The sequence below is a fragment of the Grammomys surdaster genome, unplaced genomic scaffold (assembly GCF_004785775.1).
Source record: "Grammomys surdaster isolate TR1022 unplaced genomic scaffold, NIH_TR_1.0 194, whole genome shotgun sequence".
Classification (NCBI taxonomy): domain Eukaryota; kingdom Metazoa; phylum Chordata; class Mammalia; order Rodentia; family Muridae; genus Grammomys; species Grammomys surdaster.
The window spans coordinates 10,911,159-10,927,208 of NW_021604639.1; the positions used below are offsets into that span (position 1 = coordinate 10,911,159).

General features: G+C 36.5%; 2 protein-coding genes across 4 annotated transcripts in view; one reads left to right on the top strand and one right to left on the bottom strand.

Annotated features, from left to right (window-relative positions):
- LOC114623143 (aldo-keto reductase family 1 member C13-like) overlaps positions 1–791 on the bottom strand; it is a 52,440-nt gene extending 51,649 nt beyond the window's left edge. The window contains exon 1 of one of the 3 annotated variants that reach the window (XM_028769824.1): positions 640–791. The gene's annotated coding sequence lies outside the window, so the exon portion shown is untranslated. The remainder of the gene's footprint in view (positions 1–639) is intronic. The other 2 variants (XM_028769823.1, XM_028769822.1) reach the window with 2 other exon arrangements.
- Positions 424–15,814, top strand: LOC114623142 (aldo-keto reductase family 1 member C18). Its single transcript, XM_028769821.1, has 9 exons — positions 424–577; positions 2,873–3,040; positions 4,293–4,409; positions 5,847–5,924; positions 6,913–7,035; positions 11,739–11,848; positions 12,115–12,280; positions 13,426–13,508; positions 15,572–15,814. Exons 1-9 carry the CDS (start codon positions 494–496, stop codon positions 15,612–15,614), a joined length of 972 nt encoding a protein of 323 aa, XP_028625654.1. The 5' UTR covers positions 424–493; the 3' UTR covers positions 15,615–15,814.
- The last annotated feature ends 236 nt before the right edge of the window (positions 15,815–16,050 follow it).

Genomic DNA, 16,050 nt, shown 5'->3' on the forward strand with positions numbered 1-16,050 from the left:
GTTTTGTAAGACATTATCTCTAGAAAAAAATAAGCCAAATTAAAATGGAAGAGAAACAGAGATCACCATTGTAGGTTTTTTGAGATACTTTGCTATGCCACATAGTGTATGTACATAGTGTTTGTCTTCATAACAATAGAGAACTAAAACAATAGGCTTCTCAAGCTTTCCACTCTAGAAATTGTCAAAAATCACTCAATCTCTTATAAAGCAACTTAAAACAATATGTGGAGTATTCTAATGACAACGTTTATTACATAAAATCAAGAATGTGTCACTATGTAGGATGGTCTAGCAAATTCTTTTCTGTATAAAAATAAATGGACTGGTGCCAAGTCTTTCCCCACAAGTAGAATACTGTCACAGCTCACTCCACCCCCATGCCATTGACTACTGATTACTCATTCACTTGGCGCTATAATTTGCACTTGTCCACTGGCTTGTGAAAGCAGAGGAAGAAAGAGAATTGGCTAGGTCAGAGCAGTGACTGAGAATGAATTCCAAAATTCAGAAGATAGAATTCAATGATGGTCACTCCATTCCTGTGCTGGGCTTTGGAACCTATGCAACTGAAGAGGTAACAAAAATGGCTTGGGGGTTAAGAGCTGGTGAATAAATACCTAAAAGAACAAAACTTACCAATTCATCTGGGAATCTGGTGGGCTCCTGCTCCTCTGCTTCACCAGGTTAGAGCTGTGCTGTGTAGAAGAGAGGCAGAGTGTGTGTGCTCTGCTAGGGTTTGGTCATGTAATCATTAACTATTCTGGTCTGTGGGTCTTCCTTCTGTTTAGATCTGCTTCTAAGAAAAGGAGAAAATTTGAAACTTAGTCAATATCACAGTCTGATAATATACACAAGCATTTCATTTGTTAACCATTGAAGTATGTCTATTTAATCAACTCATGAATTTTTGCTTACTTGTTTTTTGTTATTTCTGAGTTTGATATAAGTTCTGTGTATTAGGCTTTGTGAAATAATTCGATGGCACATTTTTCCTATTCTGTAGATTGTTTCTTTACTCTGTTGACTGTTTCTACTATGATATGAAAGATTGTTAATTTGATATACTATCATTTATCTGCTTATACTATTGTGTCTAGTGCTTTGAAGGGCATATCCAAATATTGCCTATACGATGTTTTAAAGAGATTCCTGCATCTTTCTTCTGGTGGTTTTATCATCTCAGTTCTCATATGAATGTCTTTTGTTCATTTTGATTGATATTTATACCAGGTAAGGAACTGCAGCCATGTCTTCTGTGTAGGGATATTCAGAGCTCCTAGTGTCACTGGTTGAAAAGGCTTTGCTTTTTCTTAACCTTGCTTCAGTGCTTTTGTTGAGAATCACTCAGGACCATGGATTCACATAGATGAAATCTATTCTATTCCATTCTCTTGAGTGTCCATTTTTATACCAATGTCACTGCTTGTTTTAGTTTCCTACAGAACCACTAAAAGTAGATATTACTTGGATATCTCATTTCTGGGTATATATAAAAATAAGTATATGGCTATAGCAAATAGATACTAACATTCATTATGGAGTTATTTACAATAATTGATACATGGATCAATTCAGTGTGTAGCAACTAATGAAAGATAAAAGAAAACATGAGACACATAGATGATGGATAGATGATAGACAGACAGACAGACAGAAAGACAGATAAACAGAGAGACAGAAACACACACACATATACAGATATTAGGCCATTATGACTATAGAAAAGTAACTGTCTGTTATCTGCAGCTGAATAGATGGAACTCTGAGATATTGTGCTAAGTGAAATGCCCAAGCAAAGAAAAACAAATGCCACATGTTCTTTTTTATAAGTAGAAACTGAAACAAATCTACTGGTATATATAATATTATTAGCTAGAGGCTACACAGGATACAGGTTAGGAGATAAGGTTAGATAAAGTTTCCATAACTTAGACACACAATTAGATCAAGGGAATAAATTGTGTTTTCACAAACACTGTAGGATGAGTCTAGTGCACAGTAACCTATTATATTTTATAAAATATGCAAGAAAAATAAAAGTTTGTTAAATAAATGCCAATTTAAATAATTTGACAAATGCATACTGTATCCATAGTGCTGAAATATGACAATCAACATCAGTGATGTAAAATCAGTACATTAATTAAGATAATGTTTTCAAAAATATATATTTCATTCTATAATTGTTATACACTGAAACCTGAATAGAACTATTTCACTTTACAGTTAGGGAGGCAGGCAACATCTGTTTAACTGGTCCATGTTTATGAACTATTATGATTGTTACTTGTCTGGTAAAATCTTTAACACTATTTCATAAAAGAATGGCTACAGTTATTTTATTCTTCTTACTCTCAAAATTAAGATATGAAGTAAAAGCTAATTTTAATTAGTGAATAACAAATAATATGTTTGGTTAACAATTTTCCTCTTTTAACCAAACTAGGTGAACAAAACAATAATTTTAAATTTTGCTTTATATATACTTTTCCAAAAATTATGACTTTTAATGTAAAATCTGACAACTATTTGCATTTTCTTTTACGATGTAGATAATTTCTTAAGCATAAATCTGTATCTTTTGAGTATTCATTTTCATTGTGCATTTTTATTCTGATATGTATATCATCTAACTATTTAAAAAAAGACAGAGTACACTAGCCATTTTTTTTTAGATTAGAGCCTGCTGTTTTCTGGGGATTGATATCTCTTATCAATGTATCAATGTGTTTTATTAAGTTATGAAAGACCCCAGTAAAACTTGGCTGGATCCATTACTCCAAGCAGAACTAACTGAAAACATGAGGAGGGGTTGATTCTAGACTCAATCATACAAATCTCTAAATACTATTTGTTTCTGTTTCTTTAGCATCTCAAGAAAAAGTCTATGGATTCCACCAAAATAGCTATAGATATTGGGTTCCACCATATTGATTGTTCTCACTTGTACCAGAATGAAGAAGAGGTAGGCCAGGCCATTCGAAGCAAGATTGAAGATGGCACAGTGAAAAGGGAAGATTTATTCTATACTTCGAAGGTATGCTCTATATACCCTCCAAATTAATTTAACAAATCAATTTTCACAAATTAATAAAAGGGATGTATTTAGACAACACTGTGTGATTTGAACCTGTAGTTGGTGAGTTATGCTTATTGGCCATCATTTGTCATGCATATTCACACTTTGCATTCAGTATTGAACATGGTTAGGGTTGATGCCTTCTAATCATTGCTATATTCAAATTCATAAGCTGCTTAATGGAAAGTCCAGTTGTTTTTCTGAGGCTCAACTGACAGTATTATGATTTAGATGCTATCAGGGAGGACTCTGCTGTGAATACATGTTTCTTTGTGTGCTAAATTATTTTCTAAAACTTATAATTATGAATTGTCTTAGTCAGGGTTTTGGAGATGTCAGTACCATGAAATGACCACCAAGAACAGAATTGACCAAGAAGCAAGTTGGGGAGGAAAGGGTTTATTCACCTTAAACTTTCACATTGCTGTTCGTCACCAAAGGAAGTCAGGATGGAACTCAAGCAGGTCAGGAAGCAGAAGCTGATGCAGAGGCCATGGAGAGATGTTTCTTACTGGCTTGCTTCCCCTGGCTTGCTCAGCTTGCTTTCATATAGAACTCAAGACTACCAGCCTAGGGATGGCACCACCCACAATGGGCCTTCCCCACTTGATCACTAATTAAGAAAATGCCTTACAGCTGGATCTTGTGGAGGCATTTCCTCAACTGAAGCTCCTTTCTCTGTGATACCTCCAGCTTGTGTCAAGTTGACACAAAACCAGCCAGTACATGAATATCAATCATCATATTTATAGATAAAACAGAACATTATAAAAAAACTCTTAGGTATGAAATTAAGAAATAACTAATCTATCTAGTACTGTGTCTACAGTACATTAAAATATTGAAAAAACTTCTCTTTGGTTATATAAATTAAAATGCTATTTAATCATTCCCATTGAGTTCAGTGGATGAGAGAATTAAAATATTAAACTGTTTTCTAAATACATAATTCCGGTATGAATTGACAATATATTTATGTCTTTAGAAATTCCCTTCCATTTTGTTATATTTACTAATAATAGTATAATCATGTATGTGAGAGTTTATATAAGTGGGCACCCTTATAAGATAGATATTCAGGGGAAAAATTGAGTATATTCCTTGTGGTCAGTCTTTAAGCACTTAAAATTTCTCAATGCCATGTGACAGAAAGCCACTGAATATGGTAACTTATTCATCCAGCACAATTTTTATTATCCGTCCTCTGTAGCTTTGGTCAACTTCCCATCGTCCAGAGTTGGTCAGGCCCAGCTTGGAAAATTCACTGAGGAAACTTAATTTGGACTACGTAGACCTCTATCTCATTCATTTCCCAGTATCTCTGAAGGTAGGAAAATTGAAATGTATAACTATCTAACTTCAGCTATCAACACAAACCTCATTTTGTTAAGCAAATGGATTTAGCTTCTAAAAGTGTATAGAATCTCAGTGTACTCACATGAGTTATAAAACAACAATATATGGCTCCAGAAATGATGGATGAAAAGAACTAATTCCTACAAGTTATCCTCTGATCTCACACACACACACACACACACAGAGAGAGAGAGAGAGAGAGAGAGAGAGAGAGAGAGAGAGAGAGAGAGACTAAAAAAAATAAATAAAATGCAAAAAAATATAAAACACTACTCAGGATAACATGTAAAAAGGTTTACCACATCATGTAAATGTGTTGTGGGAGGTATTATAAAAATCAGGTGGTTCTGCTAGCTCCTGGCCTAACCTTCATGTTCCTGCTCTAAGTTCCTGCACTATCGGTGGCACTGGCTGGCCTGTGGCACCAGCTCAGGACCCACAAGATGTTGGTGTGGCATCCAGCCCCGAAAACCCAGGGAATATCCGCCACCCTCATAGTGCTCAACCCCAGACCCAGTAGAATGAAGATTCTTAAGGCTTAAAGATTAACCCAATAGATTTATATATCAACAAATACTCAATACACAAGATATCTACACAATTAGAATTGTTAATCCAATTATCTAACCTTTATATGAATAACTGCTAGAGAAAAAAGAGTAACATCTCCTGCCATCTTGCCTTCCTCCTCTTCCTCTCCTTTCCCCTTCTTACTCCTTCCTCCTCCCCACTCCTAGCTCTGCCTATCTCTTCTCTATCCAGTGACAGAGCTCCTGCCACATAAATGAACAAAGCTAAGAATATATTCACTACTAGGAGTATTCTTTGGGAATATCTCCACTTATCCATACCTTGCTTCTTCTATATTATTAGAGATTTGGTCAGTTTTTATTTCAGACACTTCTATTGATGGTAAATCTGGCCTTTAACTCAAAACTCATGCACATTAATATTTGATGGCTTCCTAAATGTTCCAACATCAAAGTTCATCTTGTTAAGAAATAATTAACTTTTTCTTCCTCTGAACTTTTCAAGGCTACAGATCAGAACCCTGATTGTTCGCCCTTGGTCAAGATGACAATGTACAATCAATGCCATATCACTAGTGACTTTCTCAGAGAAAGATCAGCATTATAACAGGGAAATGGATTAAAAGTAGCACAAGTCAACTGGTACACTCCACATGACATGGAATTGTATTTTTTATGATCACACATAGCATATGAAAATGGAAAGGACTATTGCTGAAAGACATCACACATTATAATTCAACACAAAAAGCATTGTTTTAATATGTGAAAAGATGCTTCATCTATATTAAGGATTTAATCCCCAGCCATAAACTTGTGTGATAGCATAACTACAGGAGGAAAAGTTAACATGTCTCTAATGGCTGCTATTATTCCAGCCAGGGGATGAGCTTTTACCTCAAGATGAGCATGGAAACTTAATCCTTGACTCAGTGGATCTCTGTGACACATGGGAGGTGAGTGACTATAATAAATGCCACAGAAAAAAATAAAAAGATAACCAGAGAATATTATGGTTGAGCCATTCGAAGACTCAGAGAACATCGAAGGGAAATATAGGAAGAATGTAAAAGCCACAAGACAAAAACCCTGTGAAATGCTGTCTTCTGGGCATGACATAGGAAATGCAGATATGGTTTCACACCAGGGTGCCCCATCCCCTTTGAGTTGGACTACACAAGATTAAACCTGTTATCATGGAGGGACTCATGGAGGCCCTATCTCTTCCTGCTGAACTACTGACTATTAATAAACTCTGGGAAAGGGACAGTTATTGTCTTCAGCTGGTATCCACTCAGGAACCCACCAGACACCAGTAGATCTTTTCAAATCCGTGGTCATATAGATGATCCTGGTTAAGTTCTGAGGGCCTCAGAACAGAAGGATATAAAAATGTGGAAAGGAAGCTTGGAGGGAAGAGGGACAGATAATAGATATGGGAGGGAGATGAGAGTGAGTGAGGGTTACAGTAATCTGAATGTACTATATAATACATGTATGACATTGTCAAAGAACCAAGTCTGTAAAAGTCACTGAAAAACAGTAGAGAGAAATCTAGGTCACACAACTCCACATGTAAGAAAGAGATGAGCGCCCTTTACTATAGATATTATGGTCTTTCTTGTGACTCTTCTGCTTAAGTAATAGGGGAATGCAGGGTAGAACAAAGTGAAAGAGGACTGGAGAAGATAACTGTAAACCTGAGTTCCTCCCTATATGATAATCATGATTGCCTAAGGAGAGTGCAGGCAGTCTCTATCTTATGATCCTTGTCTTTTCTGCCAGTTCCTTTATTAATTTTCACTTCTTAACAATAAATAACCATTAGCTGCATTTCCTTTTCTTAGCACTCTACTTTCTATAAACATAGCTTTCATTTCTATAAATTGGAATCACTGAATTCCAATTGCATACATCATTCTTCACTAATGTCTTCTACCCTAGGCCATGGAGAAGTGTAAGGATGCAGGGCTGGCCAAGTCCATCGGAGTGTCCAACTTTAACCGTAGACAGCTGGAGATGATCCTGAACAAGCCAGGGCTCAAGTACAAGCCTGTGTGTAACCAGGTGAGGTTCTTTTTCTACTTTCCTTCGGGCTTTCTTTCCTTTCTTCTTGTACTATTGACCGGTATCTGTGTGTCTTCCCTACATGTTCATCTTTCTTTTATATCTTTCTTTTACGGTAGCTAAGAGCTGAGCTTTTCATCCAGGGTTCTGGGAGGGCTTATGTCTTTGCTTGGTAAAGCAAAACAATGACGAAAGGAGACCACAGTGCTGAAGTATGTGAAATAATTTAGAAAAGTCAAGGCTAACATTTGGAGAGGAAACCATTAGTCACATTTCAGAAGGGAGGTGCATTTAGTCCTGGGTTCTTAAGGAAACCAAGTGTGGAGGAATTTCAGGGTGGGGAGGTAGGAGTAGGGGGTAGATGGGGGCACATCCTCATAGAAGCAGGAGGAGGAGGGATGGGATAGGGGGTTCCTGGGTGGTGGTGGGGGGGAATGGGATAAGGGAATAACATCTGAAATGTAAATAAAATATCCAATTAAAAAAAAAGAATGATGAGACACTGAATCAGGAACAGTGGAGAGAGTATGCCAATACTGGTAGCAGATGAAATCCATACTCAGGAAATTGTGGTAATGTATAGAGTTGATGCAGTGCCTGAAACATCTATTGTGTGCCGATTGTATGATCTGAGGGACTTTTCATAACTCTCATATAAGAAACATGGTCTTGGCTAGAAAAATATGACTTATATATTCATGTATTAGGTACATAATGACATATCATTTTCAAATATAAATTCCAAAGAAGGAACACAGAAGGCATAATTTTACATTGGTTTTGTAATGAACCATATTCAAACTTTTAGAACATTTGGAGGAATGATACAAAATACCAGTGACTCTAAACAAGTGGTTCTCAACCTTCCTAATAATGTGACCCTTTAATATGGTTCTTCATGTTGTGATGAACCCAAACCATAAAATTATTATTGTTGCTACTTCATAACTGCAATTTTGCTACTATTATCATTTGCAATGTAAATATCTGATATGTAGGACATCTGAAATGCAACCCTTGTAAAGAAGTAATTTGACACTCCCATAGAGGGATCATGACCCACAAGTTGAGAACCACTAGTCTAAAATGATTGATTTACCATGTTCTATAACACAAGAAAGTGTGTATGTGTCCACATATGTACACATATGTTTAATATTTTGCTGAACCCATTGAAAGTAAGTTATAGAAATAACTATTTAGTCCAGCATACTACAGAACACCACAAAATTAACTGCTCTCATCCATAATTGAACCTACAGTACTAGATCAAAAGAAGTTAGAAATTGAAAGTGTTTCAAAGTTTAACTCATGGCCACTAGAGATAATCACAAATAAGCCAGAACTGAAATAATCTAACAATGAGTGACAACAGACTTGATCATTTAGTAAAACTAAACCTAGCCAGATCTCTTCTTTGAAAAGGTTTCTTTCTTTGCCCTTTATTTATGATATATTTTTCTCACATAATATATCCTAATTATAGTTTCCTTTCTCTCTACTCTTCCAAGTTTCTCCCCACCTCACTTCCCATCTGGATCCATCTCCACTCTATCACTCATTAGAAAACAAAAAGGCTTCTAAGGGATAATAGTAAAATAAAAATAGGATAGAATAACAACAAATGAATAGGACAAAACAAACAAACAGAAAGATCACATACCAAGAAAAGCCACGAGAAGCAGATATAAATGCAGAGAACCACTCATTCACACACTCAGAAATCCCATAAAAGATACTAAACTGGAATCCATAATACATGCAAACGACCTGTGGTATATATATAATTTATATATAAAAATATAGGTAGATGATTGATGATAAATAGATGATAGATAATAGATAATACATAGATGATAATAGATAATAGATGATAGATAGATGATTGATAGATAGATAGATAGATAGATAGATAGATAGATAGATAGATAGATAGATAGATAGTAGATGATATGTACATACATATACATAGATACATAGATAGAAACATTGATAGGATAAACTTTTTAAAAACATGAAATTATAAGACAAGGAGTTTACAAAGACGACATTGAATTTGCTTTCTTTTGGCCATCTACTACTGGGCATGCAGCTTTCCCTTAAGAGATGTTTGTTTCCCCAATGAGACTCCCTCAGAGAAAACCAAATTTTCATTTGCAAGTGGTTATCAACTGAATTTAGCTTCTGTGTTAGGGATGGGAGCATGTGTCCACTTCTCTTTTCTGCTCTAGGACCCCATCTGCTGCAGACCTGTACAGGCCTGTTGCATGCTGCTCAGTCTTTGAGTTCATTTGTGTATTGATCCTGTCGATCTAGCGAGCCCTGTTTTCTCGGTGGACTCCATCCCAGCTGGTTCCTATGCTCTTTCCACCCCCTCTTCCACAAGGTTCCCTGAGCCCTGTGGCAAGGAATTTGTTGGAGACATCCCCTTTAGGGCTGGATGTCTCACGGTCTATCACTCTCTGTAAAATGTCTGTCTCTGTATTTGGTATTTGCTGCAGGAGAAAGATACTCTACTGATGGTAGAACAAGGCACTGATCAATGAATATAGCAGGATATCATTAGAAGTCATTTTATTGCTATGATCTTTTAGTAGAATGGTAGTATTTGGCTTTAACTTAAGTCCCTGGCCCATCTAGTCTCAAGTTCTGTACCACTCAAATAATGTCTGGTATGAGTTCCATCTCACTGAGTGGGCCTTAAGTCAAATCAGACATTGGTTGGTTACTGCCACAAGCTTTATGTCACCATTGCACTAGTATCTTTCAGGCAGGCCACCATTGTAGAACAAAGAAATTGCACCTGGGCTGGTGTTTGTATTTTACCTTTGGTAGTATGAAAGGTACCTTCCTGTATCAAAGATGCAGGACCATAGGAATAAAAGTTCTGTCTAGGCACCAACAAAATTTCTCCATGTTCAATGAGTTATGTAGGTGTTGTCTTCAGCAAGAGGACATGCTTGTTGGTTTGTGAAGAACATCCTATAGTCTTGGCTACAGCCTGGGTTGTTTGAGGACTCCCACGGGACCCCTTTGGCTAACAATTCAATTAGATGTATCCCAATCCCAGTAATGGGAGCTTCATTTGCTGACAAGAGATAACCAGTTGGGACTATCTCCCCCATTGTTTGGTGATTTCATTTAGATCATCTTCATATATGTACATGTTTTAGGAAGTTTCTTCTGTATTAAGTTTATTTTCTACCATTCAAATGGCTCTTAGTTTTGGCTGTCTCTCCCTGTATCTGTTCCTTCATCACCCTTTCCTCCTGCCTTCCCATGTTATTTCCCCATTCTAGTCCTCTCTACCATCCACTTACAACTATATATCCCATTTCCCTTTCCTCATGAGGTCTATCTGTCCTCTCTGTTCCCTCACTCTATATCTAACTTCTGTGGTTCTACAGGCTGTAGTTTGGTTATCATTGATAACACACATAAGTGAATGTACATCATATTTGTCTTTCTGTGTCTGGGTTACCTATATACCTACATAGGTTTCATCCATTTGCCTGAAATTTTCATGATTTTTTGACAGCTGATTAATGTGTAAATTTGTAAGTGTACCACATTTTCTTTACCCTTTCGACTCTTCAGGGACACCTAGGTTGTTTCCAATTTCTGGCTATTATGTATGGAGTAGAACAGCAATGAACATGGATGAGCAAGTATCTCTGTAGTAGGATAAAGCTTCCTTTCCATATAGGCTCAAGAGTAGTGGTATAGCTGGATCTTGACACAGACCGATTTCCATCTTCCTGAGGAACCACCAGTCTGATTTTCATAGTGTCTGTACAAGTTTTGAATGCCATCAGGAATAGGTGACGGTTCCTCTTACTCCATATCCTTGATAGCACAAACTATCGCTTGTTCCATTGATCTTAGCCATTCTGACAGGTATAAGATGAAATCTCAAAGTAGTTTTCATTTGCATTTCTCTGATTACTAAGGATATTGAAATTTTCTTTGTTTCTCAGCTGTTTACATTTCTTCTCTTGAAAATTCTGTTCATATCTGTACCCAATTTTTTAATTAGGCAGCTTTCTTGATAGCTAGTTTTTGAGTCCAACTTTGTTAATTATATGTAAATGGTTTCAGCTGATCACTCTGCATCCGATAACCAGTAAGGGAGCTCATCCCAGGGAGGCTAATTCTTCTCCCAGCATCTTTAGTTGCCTGTGCTTGTCTAGGAGTGTGTGTGTGTGTGTGTGTGTGTGTGTGTGTGTGTGTCCCTCCATCTCTCTTTCTCTGTACTTATGCTTACTTTAATTATCCTTCATTTGATGTAGAAATCAACTCAATATCACTGGCAAAAAATTTTAACAATTTCCATCAGACTTCGATTGAATATTCGATAAAATCCTTGTTTTAGTCTACTATTCATTATTCAAACCTCTGTGAATTCATTCTCCTTCCACATGAAACGACATGGAACTTGTTATGACTGCCATAGCAGAAATTGTTACTAAGCAACCAAGACCTGATCCACGGGGTTACCAAATCTCCAGAATGCTATTTATTTTAACTTCTCAAGAGAGATGTTTCATTTGTAAAAACATTATGATAGAGTATTGATATTTTCCATTCAGATTTCATGCTAGTATTGGTTATTTTTATTCAGCTTCCTTTCCTTTAATATTATTCTTTGTCATAAGTATGAGATTTTATTTGCTCTGATATATTTCTATTCTCTTTATATACAGGTAGAATGTCATCTTTATCTCAACCAGAGCAAGCTGCTGTCCTACTGCAAGATGAATGACATCGTTCTGGTTGCCTATGGTGCCCTGGGAACTCAGAGATATAAACACTGGTAATAACAACAGCTGAGTTCATCTCATAGTCACAGTTGTTAACATATTCTTAGTTCTACAATAGTCAGGTTTCTGGAATTCACTCGTAGGCAAAGTGGGGGTTAATCCTAAGAGGTCCCAGAGGATGATCAGCTGCTAGTCCACTGACTACATTTGAGAATTCCTGGACTCTTATGGCCATTTTCATCTGTGCTTAATTCTCCACACACACACACACACACACACACACACAAGTACAATTTCTGGAATTCGTCTTTCCTTCCAGTATTAATGAGGACACCCCAGTTCTCTTGGATGATCCAGTTCTTTGTGCCATGGCAAAGAAGTACAAGCGGACACCAGCCCTGATTGCTCTTCGCTACCAGCTGGAGCGTGGGATTGTGGTCCTAGCCAAGAGTTTCAATGAGGAGAGAATCAGAGAGAACATTCAGGTGAGGAAGAGATGGGGCCCTAGGGACTCTTATTTATTTATTTATTTATTTATTTATTTATTTATTTATTTCACTTTACATCACATCAGTTCCCCTCTCCTCCCAGTACCGCCCTCACGCAGATCGTAGATCCTTCCTGCCCCGCCCCCTCCCTGCCACCCCCACCCCTGCCACTGCACATCATGCTACAGCAGGTTTAGGTGCATTCTCTCCCTCTGAGCCCACTAGGACTCTTAAGCTACATCTTTCTTGCTTCCCACATCCTTCATTTTCATTTTGAGAATTTTCAAATGTACCAAAAACCTATAAAATTAAGTGGTACATCTCTTACCTAAATATGTCAGCTTTTAAATTGTTGGCATTTTTGTTATTTTTCTATAACACTATTTTGGAGTAGCACCAGTGAATTATGGACCCATGTGTTAATACTATGCCAATTAGTTATCATCATATTCTTGATTAAACTGGTTGGAATTATGTACAAGGAGGGTCCTCTTCAAGCCAGGGTCTGAGTCCTTTGACCAGAAATTATTAATAACTGGGCAATTCCTATTTTAAATAACATGAAAAATTACTTTTTTATCTTAACTCTTCACATATGGAATATACAAATGCAACTGTATCTATGAAAATTCTTGAAGCACATTTTCAAAACTATCTCTGCACTTTCACATACATGACGTTATCTCTTTTGAATCATATCAGCTTCATTTCTTCTTTTGTCTGTAGTATTACATATTGTGTGTGATGATATATTTCCACTTAATTCTTAATCTGGAGAGAACCTTGACCGCATGAAGGCTGGATGCCCCAGGGGGTGGGAATTTTGAGGGTGGGGAGGTGGGAGTGGGGGAGGGGTAGATAGAGGTTACATCCACAGAGAAGAAGGAGGAGGGGTGAGGGGTTTGGGGGTTCCTGGGTGGGTGGGGGATGGGGTAAGGGGACAACATAGGAAATGTAAATAAAACATCCAATAAAAATTTAAAAAAATTCTTAATCTGGTCTTTAAGATTCACTTGAATGTTTTTCTGGATGACTAGGAATTCGGGAGAACTTTGCAGATATTTTAATCATTGTTTCTGAAAAAGATTGACATATATTTTCATAAATAAATATTTTAAATAACATTTCTTCTTCTATAACAGGTCTTTGATTTCCAATTGGCCTCAGATGACATGAAAATTTTAGATGGCCTGGACAGGAATCTTCGGTACTTCCCTGCTGATATGTAAGTAACTTTCATAGCTTTTTATAACTTTATAGCTAATTATAATTTTTATAATTTTATTTTCCTACTTATTCTCTAAGGAGAGTATTTTAATAGCATGTCTGTCAGAAGTGACCTCAATATGAGGACATCAAATACCAATGAGTAGAGAAGACACAGATTTGTAGAATGCTCTTTATATACTACGTCAGAGTTTTGCTCTTGAGCACAACAAACAGGGTGATGGATACAAGATCACCTTGATCTGATGTACCTGTTCTTCCTGTATCCATTGCATGGAGTACACTGGGTCAGACAGCATCATTGCAGAGTCTTTATTCTTCCTGTAGGTCTTGTGATACTATGTGTATCCTGTGAATATACAATCTGTCGATTTCAATGTCATGTGTTTGAATATTGTAATGATTAGTTTCAAAATGCCATTTTAAAAATCTGTTCCATTCCTTATCAGACCAAAGACGAGGCCTCCATCCCTGTGGTATTTGGTCAACAGCTCTCACTCCTCTCTGTATGGAATCTCTTATTGAGTCTTACAAATCTAATGGCTGTACAATATCAACCCTCGTGTTTCCTTTGCACTTCATGTGTATTCATGACCCAAACAAATATTTTCTCAAGAGTATCAGGGTGGCTGTGGTAAACAGAATACTTAGTATTGATGTTCTGCAGCTTGGAGATCTGAAAGCTGAGTCTAAAGATGTGGCAATAAAAAGACATTTACAAATAGTGTACAGCAAAATGCCTGACTGCCAGAGACACTTCTTAAAGTTTCTTCTCCACACTCACCAGCCTCTCTAGTTTTGTGACTCCTGCCCATAACCACTCTCACTTCAATACACATATATAAAAGTTATTATCTAGAATCTAAGCATAAACTGTCTTTCTAGGACTGGGTTTCACCACTTAATGTAGTACTTTGCATTTTCATCCATTTTCTTTTGTGTTTCATAACCTTATTTCTTTATATTTGATTTAAATTACATTGTATAAATGTACATACATTTTCACTACACATTCATCTGTTAATGGACATCTATACCTGTACTGAAAAAATTTATAACCAATTAAAGATCTTAACTATCCTTCATGCTATCTTCGATTCTATAGGATTTGTAAAAATATGTATAATGTAAAAGAGGTTAAGCAGGAAATTTCTTCTCCTTGTGAGAAAATCAATCATAATTTATTCAAATTTAGCATGGTAGCATATGAAATGTACTAGAATACACAATTGCATACGATCCAAAGTTGTTAGGTGGGTTATTATCTATATTAGCAAAATATATAATATTCTAATAATATAGAGGAAAATAATCAAGTATGCACACCTTTTCAAAGAAATGGAAATAATGGCAAGCAATCCATGATTTTTACTCCTACTAAAATAATAAATCACGTTGTCAGATCATGCTACATCGTTAGTTTCACATAGTAAGTTCCTTGGACAATGAACTTCAGTTTCATAAATAACACCCCTGCTAGGTGTAAATCTAACTGTGTCATAAGAAGCTAGTGAATAATTAATGATTTTTAATGACACTAAGCTGCTATCAATTTCTTTATCACCTAAAATTATATTTAACTTTTCATTATTTTTTAATTTGATATGTATTTAACATGATGTGTATACTATCTATGCAAGTTAAGGTCATAGGACAACTTATAGAAGTTGATTCTATACTGCCACCCTGTGGCTCCCAGGGATATAACTCAAGTCACCTAGGTTGGCAGCAAGCGCTGTTAACTTTTGAGCAAAAATCGATTTCTGCTTCATTGAGAATTTACAGTAAATATCTCTTTGCTTTGTAGAAAGATGTATACCTTTGATTGATTGTCTCTGGCCTCTCTATATATTAAGTTCCAAGGAAAACATAATTTGAACAGCTCACTTGTTCTTCCTCTGATCTATTATTATACAGTACTGTTTTTAAAAGTCAGAACATAGGTCGTTTGGCTTTATCAGAAAAGAGTTTTTAATTTTTACCTCAGTGGCATCTTTGAAGAAATTGTATGCTATATAAACAGTCACCAGAAACATTGTGCATTGTTCTTTCTCACCGCAGGTTTAAGGCTCACCCTAACTTCCCATTCTTTGATGAGTATTAAGATGGAAGCCCTTGCCATGAGTTCTGTTAGAAGCTCTTTTGTGTGATGCTGGACTCTCAGATGCCAATACTTGACACATGGCTCCAATCCATACTACTCAGCAACTCACCCCCAGTTTGAGCTGTGTCTGTACATTGGGGAGCAAATTCACTAAATTCTTTTATGTAAATAAATAAAGTATTTTGCCTCAACCTCACCTACTCCTGTGTATGGTTTGAATGTTTTACCTCCTCCTGACCCATTAAGAACTCAAATTGGGCTGCTTGGCAGGAATATGATATTGGCCAAGGACAAGGAATTGGGCTTCAGGCAGGAATCTGACATTAGGTTAGAATAAAGAAGTAATTTCAGGCAGTAATCTAAATCTTAAGCTAGAACAAGGAAGTAGGCTTCAGACATGAAAATGACTTTGGGCTAGGACAAGAAAGTAGACTCA